The 20,242-nt window shown below is 36.4% G+C and overlaps 1 protein-coding gene across 2 annotated transcripts in view; it reads right to left on the reverse strand.

The window, feature by feature from the left end:
• Nucleotides 1–7,180: 7,180 nt before the first annotated feature.
• BLTP3B (bridge-like lipid transfer protein family member 3B) overlaps nt 7,181–20,242 on the reverse strand; it is a 47,464-nt gene continuing 34,402 nt past the window's right edge. The window contains exons 15-21 of one of the 2 annotated variants that reach the window (XM_053979061.1): nt 19,655–19,830; nt 18,224–18,360; nt 17,366–17,516; nt 13,172–13,428; nt 10,919–11,027; nt 9,854–10,023; nt 7,181–9,198 (exon numbers count right to left, since the gene is read on the reverse strand). In XM_053979061.1, coding sequence (XP_053835036.1) covers nt 9,073–9,198; nt 9,854–10,023; nt 10,919–11,027; nt 13,172–13,428; nt 17,366–17,516; nt 18,224–18,360; nt 19,655–19,830 — 1,126 coding nt within the window. In that variant the 3' untranslated portion in view covers nt 7,181–9,072. Of the gene's footprint in view, nt 9,199–9,853; nt 10,024–10,918; nt 11,028–13,171; nt 13,429–17,365; nt 17,517–18,223; nt 18,361–19,654; nt 19,831–20,242 lie in introns of those variants that run through there. The other variant, XM_053979062.1, reaches the window with a different exon arrangement.

The following is a 20,242-nucleotide window of genomic DNA, read 5'->3' on the forward strand; positions in this document are numbered from 1 at the left end:
TAAAATACACAGCACAGTGTTTACTGTGGTTTTGTACAGTACATATACAACCACACAGTTATTCTAACATTAAGGGTACTACTGCTGTCTGTCAAAAAAAAAAAAACAATTAATATAAAATTTGTCAGAAATTGTGATTTTGTTAAGCTGGTACTTTGCTCCAAGCACAAGATTAGGGCCTCAACATATTTTATTCAGTTAGCCCAACAGTAAAAGGGTTCTTCATTCTTAATTACTTATTCAAGCCCCACAAAACAACATTCTAGAGTGTTTATTAAAATTAGACAGCTAGTCCTGCACTGCCTAGGGAAGAAGGTTATTGCTTTTTGCATGAGGACATGGTTATGCAGTGAATTTCTTAATCTCCATTACCTCTTGTGTAACTAGATTACAGAGGAAAATATTAACATGAGTAATTTGTTTGCTGATGTGCAACTCCCTCATTTTGAGCCTTCTAACAATACAATAAGTCTTGGTCTAAAAAAATAATTGGTAAAATCTATGGCTAAACCAGCCAATTAATTTGATTTACACTTAATCATCTGAACTGAAGGTGACTATCAACCCCAGGCAAAAAGGCCTGATTTTATTTCAGCAGCTAAGTAAAAGCTAAGATCTCAAAGGAAGAACCATGCACAAAAAATTATTCCATCTAAGATTAATGTTTCAAGAACATAATAGTGTACTGACCTACCCCAGAGCATCAGTAGCAAAGGTGGCAGAGGATTACAGGAATACCAGCGTATCCACGACACTCTTCTAACTGGAGCTGATTCAGAAAAACAGATCTAGGAATTAATCTTTGCATTCTTTTCCATTGGAAGAAAACTGGTGCAGCTATTTGGGATAGAAGTTCTATTTCCATATTCTAATAAGAGAATAGAAAGTACAGAGACGCACACTGCTATGGATATGCAAATAGGCTGGCATAATCCTAGAAAAATTTGCAATAATTAATGCAAAGTAATCTTTAATCAAATAATTAAGTATACAACAAATTGGAGCTAAAAAGATCCGCCTCCAATAAAGCTGGGTGAATAACTAAAGTAGGATGAATAATTCAAGTAGGAAAATTCTGAAGTCACATAAATCTGATAACTGCTGTTTTCTTACATTTGTTTCCTCTTTTCAGACCTCTGGACCTACCACACACTGTAGTTTTCTGAAAATAGACTTAGTAATGGCAAATTAATGAGCTTCTATGACACTGCTATTTTATCACATCATTCCTTTTTATATTGAAGATACAATAAAACATATTTAAATTTGAAACATCAAAACATGGAACTGCCCAGTTTTATTTTGATGTTAGCATTTCATCAAATATTGCTTTTCTCAGCAATACCCCAACACTTTTCCCAGACACTACCCTGCATTAGCCCAATCTCTTTTCACAGAAACCTTTAAGGTCATCGAGCCCAACCTTTGCCCCATCACTGCCAAGTTCACCACTGCACTGTGTCCATTAAGTGCCACATCTACACATCTTTAAAATACCTTCAGGGATGGTGACTCCACCACTTTCCTGGCTAGACTGCTCCAGTGCTTTACAACCCTTTTGGTCCAGAAATTTTTCCTAATGTCCAACCTAAACCTTCCCTAGTGTGACTTGAGGTGGTTTCCTCTTGTCCTATCACTTCTTTCTGGTGAGTAGAGACTGAAACATTTCACTACCACCACCATTTCAGCAGGGAAACAACGGTTCAGATTTGCTCTGGAAGCCAAGTCAATTTCTTTTTTTTCTGGTAGGATTGTTTTTACATAAAATCATGTTTTCTAATTATTTTGAACGTTTTGATACATTTTGTAATGTACCTGATCTAATGCACATTGTGTATACAGTAACTAAACATTCATAGCACCTGATTTAACTAATATTCAGGAATTGTTTATTGTGTTTTGTCTCTTGCTGCAATTTTAAAATTTCCTTTCATAGAAATTCTCAGTCTCTCATTTCTACTTCCTTCTATAATACAACCCTGTCTTTCTTACATCCCTGTTAGGATGGTTTTAGTGAAAATGTACATCACTATAGCTCTGCCATATCTTTATTTAGTTACACACAGCTTCAATGAAGTTCTCACAGTAATCACCTCCAGTGTTTTGGGCTCAGATTCTTCTGGCAGGACCATTTCCAGTGGATATCAGGAATGTTTGAGTGGATGAGATTGGATACTGAGTATCTGATATCTAATTTCCTGTTATTCATAAATCCCACTTGATGTAGGGTCTCCTTATTGGCATAAGAATTTTCCAAGGGTCCTTAAAGTGAAAGGACATCAGCAAAGTGGGAGATTATGACAGTGTTTGTCAGTTAGTATCCAGCTAACACATGCAGGATGATGTTGCTCCATATATGAGTTTTATCACCAGATGGAGAAGAAAAAAAATAAATCTGTTACTGCCTATACATTACTATTTGCTGCTAAGTAAAAATATTCCTTTTGATTCCAGCAGCTGTGGATTTAAAGGCTGCCACACTGACATTAAGGATGACAGCTATTCAGCCACATAGGAACATGTTTTCATGAATAAGGTGCTCAGAATTTTTTCTAATGTGTTGTTTTCCCTATGCTTAGTTCAAACACTCTCCCTTTTTCCTCCTTGACTTAGTAGCTAAATAAGAGACATGTTTTGCATAATGAAAAGGCAAAAGAGATTAACTTTAGGTTGCCTTTGCCTGCTGAAATATTTTGTCAAATCCCATTTCAAGGAGTCTTTTAAAAAATCTTCTTAATGTTATGACTTTGAAGGAATTCTTTCCTGTTGCATAAGCTGAGAATGCTTCTGATAATAGCAAAGGACGGTTTAAGAACAGCATTCAGGTCATGACCCTTCTCAGATATATCTTCAGATGAGCATGAGTTTGAAACTTAACTTGTAGTTTCCATGAGTTACATTGCCAGCTGTTAGGGATTTGGGAAGATTTAGGACCCAGTTAAAGGAAATAGCTCTGATACTGCTTTAAAAGATTTCTCAAGGACTGTTTGCAACTTACCATATTTCTTACATTACTTCTGGATAGGAAATTAAATGCTGGGGGTGACATATTTGTTATAATTCTTAAAGAAAGCTGTAGTATAAATACTTTTAAATATAAATACACACACATGCAAACGCAAAAAGTCTGTAAATAGATATATGTTTTTTGGTGAATACTGCACAATAGCAAATCTCATGTTTAGAAGGAAGTGATTTTTCAGGAGAGTTCCTGCTATCTTCCTGCTAAGTCTGAGCAGAGAAGCCTCATTTCTACATAAAACTCAGTTCAGGTAAGCAGCTGTGATTTTGCTGGTGTCCAGTATATTGTCATGTTCTGCAACATGTTCTAGTATTGGCACTGCAGGATGACATCTTAAAAAACTCTCCATTGTACCTATCCTGAGTTGCAGGCTCTTGTTAGAATTAAAAATAAGTGGAAGGAAAAAACTACATTAAGATTCCAGAGGAATAAAGAGACAGCTGCTTTCTATGCTATTTTCTCTATTTGACAAAAATAAAGCGACCCCATTCCTACAGTAAATTTTATATAAATTGCTTTTCTCTCTGCTTAGTCATTCTGCCTGTAAATTTTTGAATAGCCAAACAGGATATAAAAAGAAATAACTACAGATCACTTACCACACACTATGGTGTTAATATAAACTGTCATGTTAGATTACCATCTGGCAAAGGTGCGTAAGGTAAGCATTTGTAAAGGATTACATTTGGTTATTCCCAAAGAAACACAGCAAACCTCTATATGTTCCTTTTATAAAAAATGAGGGTTTTTTCTAGTTAGTGAGGAAATTAAACAAATAAATTGTTGATATCAAGGTGGAGCTTTTCATCTATACAATGATAGGAAAACCAGAAAAATTTATTCTACATTTCTAAAAGATAATGATGAAGCACAAAAAATCTATTAAAAAATTTACCATAAAGGGACAATATGTAGAAAAAATAAGTTTATATAATTTATTTAAAGCTAAAAGGGGGAAGAAAATCTCTCTTCTGATGCTGTTCAGGCAGTTCATGTGACTTACTTAAAGAGAATGACATATGCCATAAAGAAGGCAATAGAAACAAAGCCAAGTTATCTAAATTTGAAAACAAAACAACCCTGATTTAAAGTCGTGTTATGAAATGGAGCATCATTAGTTGCTGGAAGCTCCAGGCTGTCCGGTGACCCTTCCCAGTGCGGCGGCTCCCGCTCTGCCCCCTGGCGGCAGCGCTGCTCAGCGCGGGGAGGCGCGGCTTTACACCGACCTCCGCCGCAACGCTCGCAGCTGAGCACGGCTGTTCTGACCGGCAAGACACTCACCGTCATGGACTGCAGCATGGTAATTCTCACTGCAAAAGCGTTTTCCAGTGCTCAGAACCTCCACCTTACTAGAACTATATAATTACACTGACAGAAGTTGTTTCTGGCAACTTCTGGACCTTCCGTGGTAGTGGTAGAATGAGGTTTGCAGATTTGTTCCACAGATAGGTTGTGTAGAGGCTGCCTCTTTATTCAGCACTTACTGCCTCAGAATACCACTTCCGAAGCACTCTTTTGTCCATGTCTCTGTCAAATGTTTAAAGTACTTACCAATTATCTAACTCAAATTAAATCATAGTGGTTTCAAACAGACTCTGTCCTAGGAAAACTGCATTAACCAGTTCTTGCATTATGCTCTACACACTATCTTACTCTCAAAGAAGATACAGCATAAGTACATCTTACTTTTACTTCCAAAACAATGTTCTCAGAGATTGTTAAAACAACATTAAGATTTAATACTGAGATTACATGGCAGAAAGCTTTAGGAAATACATATATTCCACTTCCGCTCATACTAAAATGAGTGATGGCAACAAAAAAAAAAAAAGGCAAGAGATAGTGAAGGAATAATAAAATACAGATACTTCAATGTAACTGCTTAGGAGTGGCTTGGGCAGTGGCAGACAAAACCAAAAAAATGTCCTTTTAAAAAAGTTATTATCTACCCATTAAATAGGTGGCAATATGAAATATTAATCTCTTTGGGATGCAGAAGTTACCCCTTAATTTGGGAGAGAACACAGGCTATCAAGAGTTTAGTTGATTTTTGAAGATTTAATTCCTGCAACTTGTTTCAGCTGGCAAGTAGCATGACACATACTTGCAAGACATTCTATAGTATTTGAGATGCTGAGAGTTGAAAAAAAGTTCTTGAAATATTAAAGTGTTCTTGAAATATCTTCCATAAACTTTAAAATCAAAACAATTTTAATAAAGTTTTTATATAAGCATGTTAAAAACACCTAAAACTGTAAACAACTGTAACTACAAAGCTTTTATTTACCAGCAATCTTTATGCTTTCCCCTAATTTTATTGAGAAACAAAGCTTTGTTCCTCCAGCAAAGACCACTATTCCTGTGCAAGTTTTGCATCCCTTAACGCCAATTAGCACGATCTTGGTGCTGCTTGTGCTCTTAGGTTTCCTGCTGTTACTAAGATGAGGATGTCACTGCCAGGGAACTCAGCTGAGTGAGCTGAGCACGCTGCTTGGTGCTGCACCACTGGGAGCCATGAAGCACAAGAGCTGTGCTTCAGCACTACAGAGCCTGCCAATGGGTTCACAATGAGGCACAGGAGCTGGGGCTGCTATTCAAAAGCCAGCCAGCAAAAGTGAAGTGGCATGGGTTGGAATTTAAAAAAGGTAAGGTTCTATTGCAGGGCTGTCAAAAAACTAATTTCCCTGTTGGGAGGAGTGAATTAGTGAATTTCTCAGCAAGTACCCACAATTTCATTGGTACTTAATATATCAGCAAGGTGATGCTCTGTTCCTACGGCAGAGAAAAAAGACATTCGTTTATACCAACAGCTGAATTGGAATCTCATGTACACTCTAAAATGTGCAGATGACAACAGTGAGCTGAAAGTCCACTTGAAACATTTTGTGATGAATGTTTTAAGAACTAGACCAATGCGAGCACATTATTTTATATAGAAGCCATTGTGTCCATCATTACTTACCTGAAATCTGGTCACTGCAGGGAGTTTGCTTCTGCAATGCTTACATACATTCGGTACTCTTGGAATTGCAGATGCTTCATGCAAGTCAAGTTTATTATCACATTCTCCTTACATTTATTATAAAATTATTTTGAATAAAGGTAACCCTTATCATGGCAGACATAGGAAATGTTCTGCAGCTAGCAGTTACCCTTTAGAGATAATTTGTGATCCCAGATTAAGACTCCCAAATAAATACCTAAGTGAGACAGTGTACAAACAGAACATGGCTAATGGAACTGGGAAATAAAGGACTTAGGCAGAAGGGTCCCAAGCAGGTATGATCTCTACAAAACTCCTCTTCACCAGGCATTTTATAAGTAATACTGTAAGGCCACAAAATTTTGATTTAAAACTGGTGCTTACCAACGAAGTTAGAATTGCAGTGAGAACTGGAATAGCACATGCCAGAAAGATTCAGTGACCAAACCTGAGAAAGGGCACAGCCTCTTTCAGGTGAGCTGGTGTGAAAGCTTCATTAGATATTAAACCAGCATTTCCAAACAAGATGAAGAGTGTTAAGCTAAACCATAGACCAGTTAAAATTTCTATAGACAATGTAAAACAAAACATGGTAACAGTTTTCCTACGAGACTTCTTAAGTCAGTTTTCTATATACAGTGAAGTTCTCCAAACTATCTTCCATTTAGGTATTTGCAGAATAAAAGCAAGAGGCTCTACTGATAGTACAAATTTCCTGTCTAGGAGGTTATGAACACCAGCAGAGCCTTGAGGATGAATTAAGCCTTTAAGCCTTTTTTTTTTAATTCTAAGGCTTTTCATAACTATGGATAGTATAACCTATTAGGGCTTAGTTTAACTTTGTATTTTCAAACATTGATAAATTTACTTTCTCTCTGCAGTTTTTTCAATAGCAAAACACATTTCAGAATGACACTGTACTATCACTCTCAGTATTGTCAAGCTCACAACCAAGCACACTCATCTCCTCTGAACTGTCCACAGGTGATATTCAATATTGCACAACGGCCATGAAGTAGAAATGTATCCAGTTATAATGAAGTGCTAGGAAGTGGTACCCTGAATTTCAACAACTGTACTGAGAAGGGCTGGTTTGACCTGTTATTTTGGATTTGGTTTGCAATTGGTTTTTCTCAAAACAAGCAAGTTTAGTTTATGCAGTAAAAAAAAACCCAGACATTTGATATTGCTATTTATTTCTTTTTAAAAATTAGATAATTCTCAATATAATATTCTAGCAACATGCTACTAAGCACTCTATACATTCCTTCTTCAAAATAATTCCAACTAGATCTTGGCAAGGATAAACCAAATAAGAATTATTTTAATAGTACCAACCAGAGTTAAACCAAAGGAGAAATCCTCCCCTGAATCTGACATGATATTTATGTGAAATTGCACCACTCATATTTAATACTGTGTTGTCTTATACAACTATTTAAATACAAATATTTAATTTCTTGATAGAAACACTGTGTGTATATTTTTTCATCTAATTCAGAATAATAAAATAAAAATTTCCATGGGAATTAAGAGTTTCAACTAGGATTTCGTATGGCAGGCTTTAAAATAGTACCTGAACCAGTTCTCCGTTAAAATCTACACACTTTCAATAACTATTTCCAGCAGTGCAAATTATGTGTCCTCCAAAAATTTTTAATGAAAACAATTTAATTAAAACTGGTTTGACAACCTGAGTATGCAAAGTCAAACCACAAGATACTAAATACTTTTTGAGATTTGTTTGCTAATCTACAAACAGAAATTCCCTCCAACATCCCATGGAGCAGAAACAATTGTGGTAGCAATTAAAAGATTTTCATTTGTCAGATTCAAGGTCACTAGTTAAATTATTCAGTCAGTTTTACTTCCAGCAAAGACAATCTCTTACAGGCATGTATGGTTTTGTACGTTGTTTCCTAAATTGTTTAGAAGCACACTCTTACAGTCTCTATTTTATGGTGTTGTGCTTTTTTACTTATTCATCTGTACCAGTTTTTAGCTGAAAATTATTGTTCAATTTGTACAAATCGCCCATAATTTAAACTGTATAATTACATTTCATGTAATCTCACAGTTTCTTTGGGTAATTAAGTGATTCTCTACAGCTTTTTTATCAAAAAAAAAAAAAAAGAGCAATATACAACTAATGAATCCCAGTAGGATTTTCCCCCCTCACAAGCACTGACATTATTTATTTAAACATATTGAACCAAATCCTTGGGCATGTCTGATGAGTTGTGCTGGAATCAGACATGCATGCAGAATGGCTCAAAGCTCATCTGTCACAAAGGGCCAGATCCTATATCAGGGCTATATCCTCTTCACAGAGAAAGGAAAAATAAAGTGTGAATGTCTAAATTACATCAGCTGTACAGATACAGTGGACCCTCAAGCAGAAGGAAAGCCCAGAAGTATGCCCTCTTATTTAAATTCTCCAGCATTTACTGTTTTATTTTAGGAGTGTGTATGGAAAGGATACATGGAACTCTATAGCACCAGAGGATTATACTTAAAATCCTCTCGGGGCAAATTACACTGAATGTAGGGCCAGTTTAGGGGTGGTATTTTAATTTTCAGTAGCTATACTATTCTAGAGAATCTAGCCTGTATCATCATAGTGCAAATGTAACCTCTTCTATAGGTATCTTCTGGCAACAATCAAATAACATAACCTTAGAAAGAGAGGTACACCTTGTTAATGAGGGATGGTACATGGACTCTGTTATGTACCCAGGCACCTTCTTTCATTGCTGAACCATCCACTTTTCAGAAAACATTTTAAAAATAACATTTCCTTTGATAATATTAAAAGTAGATGATATGATTTTTTCCTCAATAAATTAATAAAGTATAGTAAAAACTGATTTTTTCCAAAGTCATTTCAGTTTAAAATGGGCTGAGAAAAGTTACAATGTTTAATGAGAATTTCAGAAGAGTACCTGGTTCACAAACATTTTTTTTTTAATGAGGAAACCACATTTTCAAGTGATTTGCAGACAGTATTTTAGGTGCCGCCACCACCTGCAATTATGATGATGATGCTTTGTACCAAGAGAACAGTGTCCTAGTGATGATCAACATTCATCTTCTTCATGCGATGAAGCAGGGCATCTTTTTCCATCTGGACCTCAGCAAGAGCCATTTTGGCTTTGGCTAGTTCCTGTTTGAGACATTCATTTTCTTCAATAAGCTGAAATGAACAGGTTAGAAAAGAAAGCTATTAGTATAACTCCATACTGATGACTTTTTCCATTTCAGTAACTTTTAAAAAACCAAATGCTCCCGTTCACTGCTGGGCAGAGGTTTGCTGAGGCTGAGTCAATTGCAACTCATTCTCAGTGAGTGTAGAACATGGAGAGAGTTAATGCAATTAGCTCAAAAGCCAGTGTTTCAGCTATGCCATTTCCATTCTGGAGTGGAATAGAAATGACCCAAGTTTCTGAGCTCTAGGACCAGTGAGAAAAACAGCCAAATTAATGTATGGGTTCTGTCATCATCCATTCAAAATCTGGGTATGACTGATAGATCAGTATGGATCTGACCAAATAGGTAAGTCCCTTGCCTTTGGTAGCTGAGTTGTACAGGAATGAGGGAGATGGGGCGAAGAAAACTCCCTTATAAAATTCCCTTTGACGTAAAGGAAAAGAGTCAGTGTGCAGTGTATTATTACACTATTTAGGAAGTACTGTTAAATTGCTGAACCACACCATAATATCCACATTCCATATTTTCCATCTCAAACAGATTTCTAAACAGAAGTGCATCACACCCTTACAATTAAGATTAATAATGATTGTAACCTAATTTTGAGGGGGCAAGGTGAAGTCAAAATGAGTTCTTTATACCTCATTTTTAAAGAAGCCAGATGAATCCCTGCTTGATTTAGAAAGTCTGGGTGTTTCCCAAGTAGTTTGCGTGGCTTGGTCTTGTGTTTTACGTTCAACAGATCCCACTGCTTGCTGCAATGTGCTGCTTGAATTCTTCATCTTTGACACATCATTTACTTTTTGATTGTCTGTATTACAGAAATAGTGTGCAGGGGTTTTGTCAAAAATTTTTTAAGCTTTATTCTTATCAGTACAAAATTAAACCCACCTAAAACAAATATAATATGAAGTACATTGATATTTGCCTCTCAAAATCAAATTTAAGAATAAAATTTAATTAAAACTCAACCTTTTAGAGGAAGAAAGAAACAATATCTAACTTCCAGCCTGAAGAAAATAAACACATTTTTATACCAACCTGTATCATCACCACAGAATATGCACTCTGAATCATCAGAAATTTGAGAACTTATAATAGTGCTATTAACATACTGTCTCCAGGTCCCTCTGAAGACTGCATTTACATTTAAAGACACCGTGAGATAAACCTGCAGAATCAAGTTTTTAAATTAGAAAATAACCTTAATTGCTTGTCATTAAAGAAACTTTCTAGCATTTGTAACTGAAGTACACCTGTTAAAATATACTGTTGTACATCAAGGGAAGAAGTCAGGATCATAGTTTTACAGTAGCTTCTACTACTACCTGCAACACAAAACAACAAAGACAGCAACCATCTTGGAAATCTGTAAAGAAAGGCAATTTTTTGTTTGCTTTGTAACAACAAAAGAACCCTAAACTCATCATGATGAAGTGATATGCACTGATGAAGCATATCCTGATGACATTATAAGCATATTTTTTATTTCTCCCAGGTTGATCCAACTGTGGGTTATCACAGCCAATACACTATTCAAAAAGGTCATCTTCCTTTTTGTGACTACACTTAGAATTATGGCATATGGCAACACAGCTTACACAAATTATCACCACTTATCTTTTCACAATTAGTCACAAGTATGCACAAAGGAAAAAACAACAGGATTATTGAATTGAGATATCAAGGTGCAGCAGCATACAAACCTCTAATGAGAAAAGTGCCATCATCATTTCTTTCTATCCAGAGTATATCAATATGCAGTTTTATGGGTACCAGCTCAGATGCCTTAAGATTTTCACGTGGACTGTCATCCTTAAAAATACACATAATAAAAAATGAGTTTACAAGGAAATCAAAATAGATAATTAGGATGATTATTTAAACATAAGTGCATTTAATGAAACTTGAAAGGGAATGTTTCAGAGCAGAATTTTCTAATGCAATCTCCACTCAACTTTGGCTCCCTTTTTTTTCCCCCCAGGGATCGTTTTAAAGGCTCAAAATTATCTCTGGAGTAAGTCTGCTGAACTCAATATATAGTCCAACTAAAATACTTCAAAGTGTTTTTACAGACATCTCAATAAGATTATACCCCAACTCAAGACATTTGTTAGCTCGGGAGCTGAGTCACAGATAAGAAGCCTGTGCTGTATAGTGTCTAATTTTCCCTTGAACTATTTAAAGATTGAATGGGTACAACTATCATTCTTGAGCAGATTTTGTCTTTTCAAAATTTAGTTTGGGATGACACCAGCTGCAGTTTAGTTGTACTACTGTATTTAACAGAAGAGAAACTTCACAAATTACTTCTTTGGGGTCTCCCCAGGAAGTCTTTATAGTTCTTTTTCCCTGTCAAATAGAATAACACAGCCAGTATAATCAGAAACTATACATATCAGCATTAAATGTGTACCAAGAAAGTTGTTGAGGTATAGCTTCCAAAGCTTCTTGAAACAGCATTGAGATTGCAGCAGAAAATCCAAACAATAAAATAATCTTTCTCAAATTCCTCTCCTGCCATGAAAAACACTGCATGAAGTCTCATGCAGAAGAAATAAAAGAACATACTGCATTGAATAGGCAATGCAGCACACATTTGAATCATATCTGCTCACTCTATAATACCCAACAACTCTATAGAAATGAATAATCTCTATGTCAAATCTGCAGTTTGTCAACCATCATGAGTAATTTCACCATGACTTGTGTGCACTCCTGAGTGAGCACTTTGGTGCTTTTGCTGCCAAGTAGAATCTTGTTGCCAGTTTATTGTACATTCCCCATCTCAAACAGCTGCTTTCTCAAGAACATTTTGCTTAAGTCTGCCTTCTTGCCAATAAACCAGCACAATCCTGGTTTTAAATGCAAGTGACTGTGTAAAGACTTTGCTATTTGCATTTGGGCATTCATGTTTGTGATCCACTGAAATCTGAGGAACAGATTCACAGCTCTTACAGAAAATGCTTGTGTTAATCCTGTAGAGGAGGAACAGCTCTAAGAGTGCCCAAAGATCCTCAGGGGATGGAAGGGCTGTATCACTGAGGGAAGGAATACTGATGCATTTTGAGTAGAACACAAGACAATTGCCTTTCCAGTTAATAATGATCTTGGCAGAATCAAGACCTTAGCCCCAGATGTAGAACTGGAGCTACTCTTCCAATCCTCACCTTGTTCAAAATTTGTATGGGTGACTATTACTGTCCAAAGCAATGTAATAATTATCTTTATGTTCATTTATTTGTTTTTCTGTTGTTCTACATCCCTCAAAAAAGTGTCCTTATCTTTATACTCAGTGGTTGTGCAGCACAGAACTCACCATCTTCTTTAAATGTCTGAAAGAAAGTCCCCTAGGAGACTTGAGCAGAAGTGTCCTCTTAATGTTACTATTTTAAGATATGGTGCTGAAAAATGCTTGCACTGTTCAGTATCTGTTTCTAGGTAGAGAAGAACATGAAATCTGGGTTGTGTTCAAGTGGTTTGTACTGGAATTCCATAACCTTTCTCCTTATTTTGTACAGAACTTTCATTGCAAGAACTACCCTCCAACTAGGAGAGAGAGAGAAATAACCTTTAAAATACATGGTTTGTAATTAGAAAACCATAGCCTTTGCTAAGCAAAAAAGCCTAACCAGAAAAACCCACATTGTGCCTCTAGAACCTTACATATAAAATTCCCAGAGACCATCACTCTACAAGAAAGATTTGAGAGAGGGGGGAAAAAAGTATAAAATATTAACTCATACAAATAGCTGGTTCATGCAGAAAATTGCCCTCCAGGCATACCACAGAGCTAACCAAATCTATAGATTTTAAAATTGTTTTAGTGTTATCTAAAGACCTTTCAGAGTATGATAGCAGTTTCTTTGAAGTTAACTGTATCCAGATTAGTAGTTTATCATCAAAGAAACAAGAACACAATTTTTTTAGAGCAGCCAAGTATCTCATTGTTAACATACTTTTAAATTAATCCTTGCATTAGAAACTTTTATCTTCATAGGCATCACTTCTGCGACAGTTTCATCTTCTAGAAAATGCTGAATGTTTGTAAGAGAAGATGTTAGAAATTCAGCACTGAAGTTCTCCACATGACACTGAAGAAACCCATTTTTTACAGCTAGCAGGGAATGTACAACAGCACTAGGCCCGCTTTCCCATCTCAGACTAATCTCAGGTGATGAATTAACAGGTCCAGCCACAGATTTACAGTCAGAACCTGTTGCAAAAAGAAAACAAATTTGCATTAAAATTTTGCAGTGTACAGAAAATCAATTATAATGTAATTATGTCTGCCTCTATTGTCCAACTGATTTTCCAAAAAGTACCATAGAGTTATTATTCATAAAAGGCAGTGTTGCAAATACAGAACTTCAGAGTAAATTTCTAAGTATAGCACTTCAAAGTACAAAAATAAAGAGTACATATAAGGGCTAGTACCTCACTGTGACAAGAGAAAAGACAATGCAGAAGTATCACTATCCACAAAAAAGAAATTGTTTCCTTGGTGCCTTGACAATGGATAACCAATTATTTTGCATACTTTTCCACTAAGTCATTAAATCTCAATTCAAAGAAATATTAAAGTCACTTCACTCTCTCAGGAGACCAGGTATTTTCTTGGAAAGGCTGAACTTCCTGACTTAGGAACCATAAACAGCAATGCAGTAAGATAGAGAGTATGACCACATATGTATTACTTGAGTGGCAATAGACTTGAACACTAATAAACTCTGACATTTTCTTGCTAATTTCAGTATCTTTAATCAGTAAGGACAATTGTAACATTCAACCTAAAAAGTTCTAAAAACCATAATAAACTAAACTAAAGTAAACTAAAATAAAAATTTAAGGTAACCAGATTGGGGTGGGGGGGGGCAGTGAGGAGTAACTATTTTTTGTATAAAATAGTTACCCCATGGTATTGTCAAGTCATGTCATCACTGTGATGGCTGACCTACAGAAATTATCTCCATGACAAGAAGCACAATCACAGTAACAGAAAAAACAAGCATTTAAAGTTGAAAGATACCTCAAGAAAGAAACTCAAGAAAAATCAACCAAATTATGTCAATTCATCATGCAACAGACAGTGCCTAGAGCTACAGCAGCCTGGCATCGTAACTGATTTGCTTTCCTATTTGTACATTAATTGGGTTCCTCTTCCTGTATAGTGTATCAGTTCATGGATGATGTGGCACAGCAGCAGAGTCAGGACTTGTGCACTTATCTACTGGCACTAGAGTCAGGATAGATGGACACACTGTCGATCTGGGCTGACAAAGACCAATGGCAAGATGAACATGAGAATCTTCAGCCTCTGCTGTGAACCAGAATCTCTCCCTTTGTTACCTCTGTGAATTGAAGTTTCCACAACACTGACAGCCACGACTCCATCCTTCCATCTTGCCAATGTTTAAGAAGTGTTAAATCTCATATTCCCTTTCCCCACAAAAACCCACCCCAAAAACCAAGCAACCAACCAAAACCACACCGCAAGTATCAACTATCTTTTTAGGCTCAGTCCAGACAAAAGTGAATAAACTACCAGCAGCCCAGGAGAAGAAGGGACACTCTCCAGACAGAAGAACAATGACCACTCTGTTCAATGAATCTCTGCAACTGGTTCAGGAAACTTTGCTTCCCTCAATGATCCATATACTTCCCACACATACAGATAAAGAAATAAGTAGTAGGTGCCCTAAGTATTTCTGCACCTGAAAAGAGTGCCTGCATCATTGCTGGAAGGATCCAAAGTACAGAAAAAGAGCAGAGGAAAAGAACATACATTCAGTCTCAGCCTTGAGTCAATTTTAGTTATCTTGCAGATGCCTGAAAGGGGCAGAGTCAAGGGAAGATGAAGAAAAAAATGCATCAAAAATTTGGAAGCTGCTGTGAACTGCTATTCCCTTCTAAGAAGCATGTTCAGCATGGTAATATCTCAGTAAAAGCACAGCCCTCCCACAATACCTCTGCCATACTCCATCCCTCCTTCTTTTGGTTTTACTGCCAGGCAAGATCAGATAAATTTGCAGTCCTGCATCCAGCCCTGCAGGAAATTACACAGCTGCCATGTAGCCCTCAACTTAGTCCCGCTTTTAGCCACATTCTTCCCATTTTACATCTACTGCATTAACAGTGTACTAGATTTTAAATGGTTATTTTCATCCAGAACATCTTGTAGACTGTAATTATAAAGCTGAGTATTCACTGCATTGCATGGTTCCTCAGATTACTGGTTTCAATTTGTTAATGCAGCACTTGAGAAAGTTTTATTAAAGGTCTTGAAGAGGGAGGTTGCTTTTATTGGGTTATTATCATATGCATTTGCTCACCTGTTTTTTTGGTTGTATTTTGTTACCATTAACTCTTTTAAACAGTCTCTTTTGATCTGATTCTCAAGCTTTTTCCAAACTTTTTCTCTTTTAGTTCTAATAGGAATGAATATGGGACACAGGGAACAGCAGCAGAAGATTCCTGACAGTACAGAAATCACAGTGGAGAGAAAAGATCAGTGGAGAGATGTACATTACAGAATAGAGTGACCAGTAATGCATAAAAAACCAAAAAAAGTGTTGTTGGCTCATCCATTCAGGTATCTTCCAGAGAGAGAAAGGAAGAGATACAATGTGGAAGTTTTTGGACATTCCAATCATGTTATACCCTTCCTATCCACAAAATAATTAGACACTGCACAAGCCTCTCATTATCAACTGAGAAGCATTATCAGAGGCTCAAGTTGTAGATACAAACAAGAGCAGGAAGGTGCCATGTTCATATTATTTACTCCCTACAGCTTTTACAGAGGATATGGCAGATAACCAGAAGTCAGTTTGCCTGCTGTATGAACTGAAGGTCAGCCATGAGTCCTCCCTGCTGGACTTTTTCCTAGCCTTCAGATGCTTGACTACAACACCATGCAACAGCTGCTCAGGCAGCAGCTGCTGGCAGTGGCTCAGCTTACCAGTAAATGTGTTCTTTAGCCAGGGGATCAGAGGCTGTGCCACCTCTGAAGCTGAAGCACCGCCTGAACAAAAGCCATGCTGATAGAAGGTTGGAATAAAAAGATGGCAGCCAACAGCTGCTATAGATATTTCCTTGGAAATGAGCTGAACCAGAAGCAGGTGTGTCAGGGATCTGTCCCAAAAAGCCTATAGTACAACAGAGTTTACATCCAGCAATCCAAGTAGAAGGCTGGCAGAAGGGAGCAAAGCAGACTGTGACATGAGCTGCCACGCCAAGGAAAACACCTCATCCATGAGAGCTCGGTTTTTCTGGCAAAGAGTGTATATATTGTACTTATGCCCAAGAACAGCTCTGATAAGACACTGGTTGATCTAGCTGTGCAAATACTTGGCATGAAACTACACTCTTTGTATTAAGCTTAAAAAAAACAAAAACAACCAAGCAACAAAACCCCCAAAAAACCAAAACAAACAAAAAAACCCAACCCAAAGCAAATTAAAAACAGTTGTCTGTCTTTAAAGCTCCTATTTCCTGACAGAGGAAATGTAAAAAATTTTCTTAAACCACATATTATAAGCCTGTTTAAACTGTGTGTGTCATTTAATCAAGAGAAACTGATCTTGAAAAAAAGAAACATTCCTTCAAAGGAAGGTACATAAAGCAATTACTATTAGAGTCATAAGGAGTTCCATCTTCACAAAACAATAACACAATGCAATGTGTCGTGGTTCCACCCTGCCAGCAGCCAGGCCCCACACAGCCTCTCACTCCCCCACCAGTGGGATCAGGGAGAGAACTGGCAGGGTAAAAGCCAGAAAACTCATGGCTTAAGACAAAGACAGTTTAATACAGAAAACAAAATCCAAAACCATAGCCCCATTCCAGTCACTATGAAGACAATTAATTCTACCCCAGCCAAAACCAGCACATAATGCAGCTTATTTCATTTTCAAAAAAGCAAACTAATGACCAGAATTCAATGCAATGCACCTTTTTACCCACATGATCATCATACACAGCTCCATTTATTTATTCTTCCTTTTTAATGTATGGCAATGAAGAAAGAAATCAGAGTTCTAAACTAGCATAAAAGGGATGCTAGTCTAACATAAAACTGTGTTTGCACTTTTATTTACTTAGAACAAATGTTTCCAGCTCCAATTTCAACACACTGAATTGTTAGTTCTTACCAACAGTTCTGTTGCACAGATATTGTCGAACACCAATATTTCCTAGTTGGTTTGGTATCACTTGGTTGACCTGTAAGCATATTTCTGTGTCTTCTCCTCTGATGTCAATTTCACCATTAACACCAAATACTTGGAAAACCACAACAGACATCTGTCAACAAAACCCAGATAAAACAATACAAAATTATAAAATGAATTTACAGTGATTATTATTTGTAAGATATGTCTAAACCTTTTCCATCACAAAAGGAAAACAACCCTTTGCATCTAAAACCCTTGCTCACAGAGAAGCAAAAAGTTTTCTCATTTCCTTATTCTTTTCTTTTTGTACACATTGGCTTCATAATGGATTGCTCAACAGCCTGTCCAAACACAGACACTTGTATTTATATACCCCACTGACACCAATTCAGAACTGGCTAGAGAAGCCATGGAAGTGAGATAGAGCTTCCTTACTCTGTCTGAGAAGCACATGACCTATGTGATACCTGAAATGTCAGGTATCTGACATTTCCTAAAATTGCATTCAGTTTTATGCATATCATAAGCACAATCAAGCACTTGCAGTGCTGAATCAGACCAGGTTAAAAAGCTAGGACAGGCTACTAAACTTTGGCTATCTGAATATTAGTCGGCCCTTTTTCTCTATGTACTGGGTTGCAGTATTTTAAAAAAATAAGTAGAAGCCAGTTTTAAGTCAGCTTTGGTATCAGAAGATGTGTATTCATCATCGTCACAACTATTTTGGGTTCATTTTTCTAATAACTTGAAAAATCACCTCTAAAAGGAGACATTTTAGTTGTGCTTTAAGGTTTAATTCACAGAATAATATATTCTAATGGAATGCAATAATATTACCATTTCTTCAATAGTCTCATGGGCATTTTCTGAAGCAGCACTCATGGCATCTGGAGATGACCCATCACAATTTTCCATCACTCTGCCTCCTTCGTGGACATTTTCTGATGGGCTTTGATAGTTTGTGGCTGTAATACCTTCCAAATACACATCAGAAAAAATGCAAAGTTAGCACAGCATAATCTGAATCACTCCTACATTATGAATAAAGTCAGTATCTGTTAGTGAATGCACACATTAACTCATTTTTTAACATGAGTTGAGTGGTTTATTAAACAAATATTTATGATTGAACTGCCACATCCATTCCTCTTAGAGAGTTCAAAATTCTAGATGCTAATCAAAAGTAAAGCAGGATATAGTGACAAAACCAAAACAGCACTCTACATGCATTGTTAAAAAAAACTGTGAAGGTATTTTTTAGGTTTCCAAATCAAATAATATAAATGCGATCCAGCCAGGAAAAAAAATTCCAAGTTATGTATCTAAAATACTGCACAGTGCCTTTAGAGCAGATACTTGTACACTTAAGAGAAGTAAGTTACATACATGTTCATTAGAGCAATCATGATCGTGTTTCCTTGACAACTGGAAAGCATAGCTATTTAACCTGCAGTTAAATAGTTTAACAAGCTAAAAAGACATATAAAGGTTATTTAAAATGGAAAATGTATTTCATGGCATACTCCCACATAAGCATATGCAGGAATACTCCTTATAACAGGCTTGCAAGTGAAGCAGTCTTCTCGTTATTGCTCTAGACTGAAGAGAAATCCCACAGGAAAAAAAAAAAACAGTCTTATGCAAATTATACTTATCAAAAAAGACGTAGCAATAAGGTTTTCTTACTCTATTTCCTGACATGGGAAAATTATTTCATCAGTATATACACAGATGAACAAAAATTGGACAAATAACTGCTATTAGACAGTCAATACTTGGGAAATACTCCTTGAGGGGTGAGCTGCAAGGAGACTACCTATCTGCCGGTAATTAGCACGGTGAGCATTAGTGAAAACTTGTTTCTTTTTCATCCACTTCTAAAATGAAAGCTTCTTTACCACTTCAAGTGTAACATCGATTCAGGCTCCAACCTGTAAGTATTGCAGCCAAAGCAGTTGCTTTCAAGCATAGCAAGGAACAAGTTCTGCCTAATTCAGATTTGCAACACAGCACTTCAATGCTCTTACTTTCCTTAAGAGAGGAAAATTAAGCAGAGGTAAAATTAAATAGTCCTGCTTAAGTAGAGCACATTATTGTTTTCCTCTGAAATTATACATGGTGAATACACTTGATATTACTGATGAAGGTAACAGAAATAGTCCTGTAAAGTATCCAGGATTTGCTGGACTAGAATCCATTTGAGCATGACTTTAATAACAAACAACATTTTCATGTATTGCTTAAAAATATTTTGTTAAACCTGCTTACCTTTCTCCAGAAAGCTCTGACTATCACTTCCATCACTCTCTATCAAATGATCCTCTAGCATCATACTATCAATAGAGATGGTATCCAGAGAGACTTGTGATGGACTTCTCTTCATATTTTTGTAAGAAACAGAGAATGCAGGGAGGTTGGACGAGCAGCGTTCCTTAGGCTTAGCACTTTTAAAATATAAAGATATGAGGAAATTACTATTTAAATTAAATAATACATAGAAATTACTTTAAAAAATCCTCTAAACCAAGCAAGATATTAATGAAAAAGTCTGATTATTCAATAATCCTTTGACAAGAAGAGGTATATGTAGAAACATATATTCATCTAGGTATTTATGCCAATACTTCTCTCAATACATATTTCCTAGTATTTTAACTAAAAGTAAATAGGTAATTGATTTAAACTAACACTCCATTTTAACTTTCACTGAATGCTGGATACTGCATAACTTTTTACATGCTTTAAAAATTTTCATCTATTAGAACACAGAACAGCCTGAGTTGGAAGGACCATTGAGTCCAACTCTTAAGATGTTCCCTTCCTGGCTGCTGAAAGTACTAGAAGTATGTGGTCAAC

The sequence above is a fragment of the Vidua macroura genome, chromosome 5, assembly GCF_024509145.1.
Source record: "Vidua macroura isolate BioBank_ID:100142 chromosome 5, ASM2450914v1, whole genome shotgun sequence".
Taxonomy (NCBI): domain Eukaryota; kingdom Metazoa; phylum Chordata; class Aves; order Passeriformes; family Viduidae; genus Vidua; species Vidua macroura.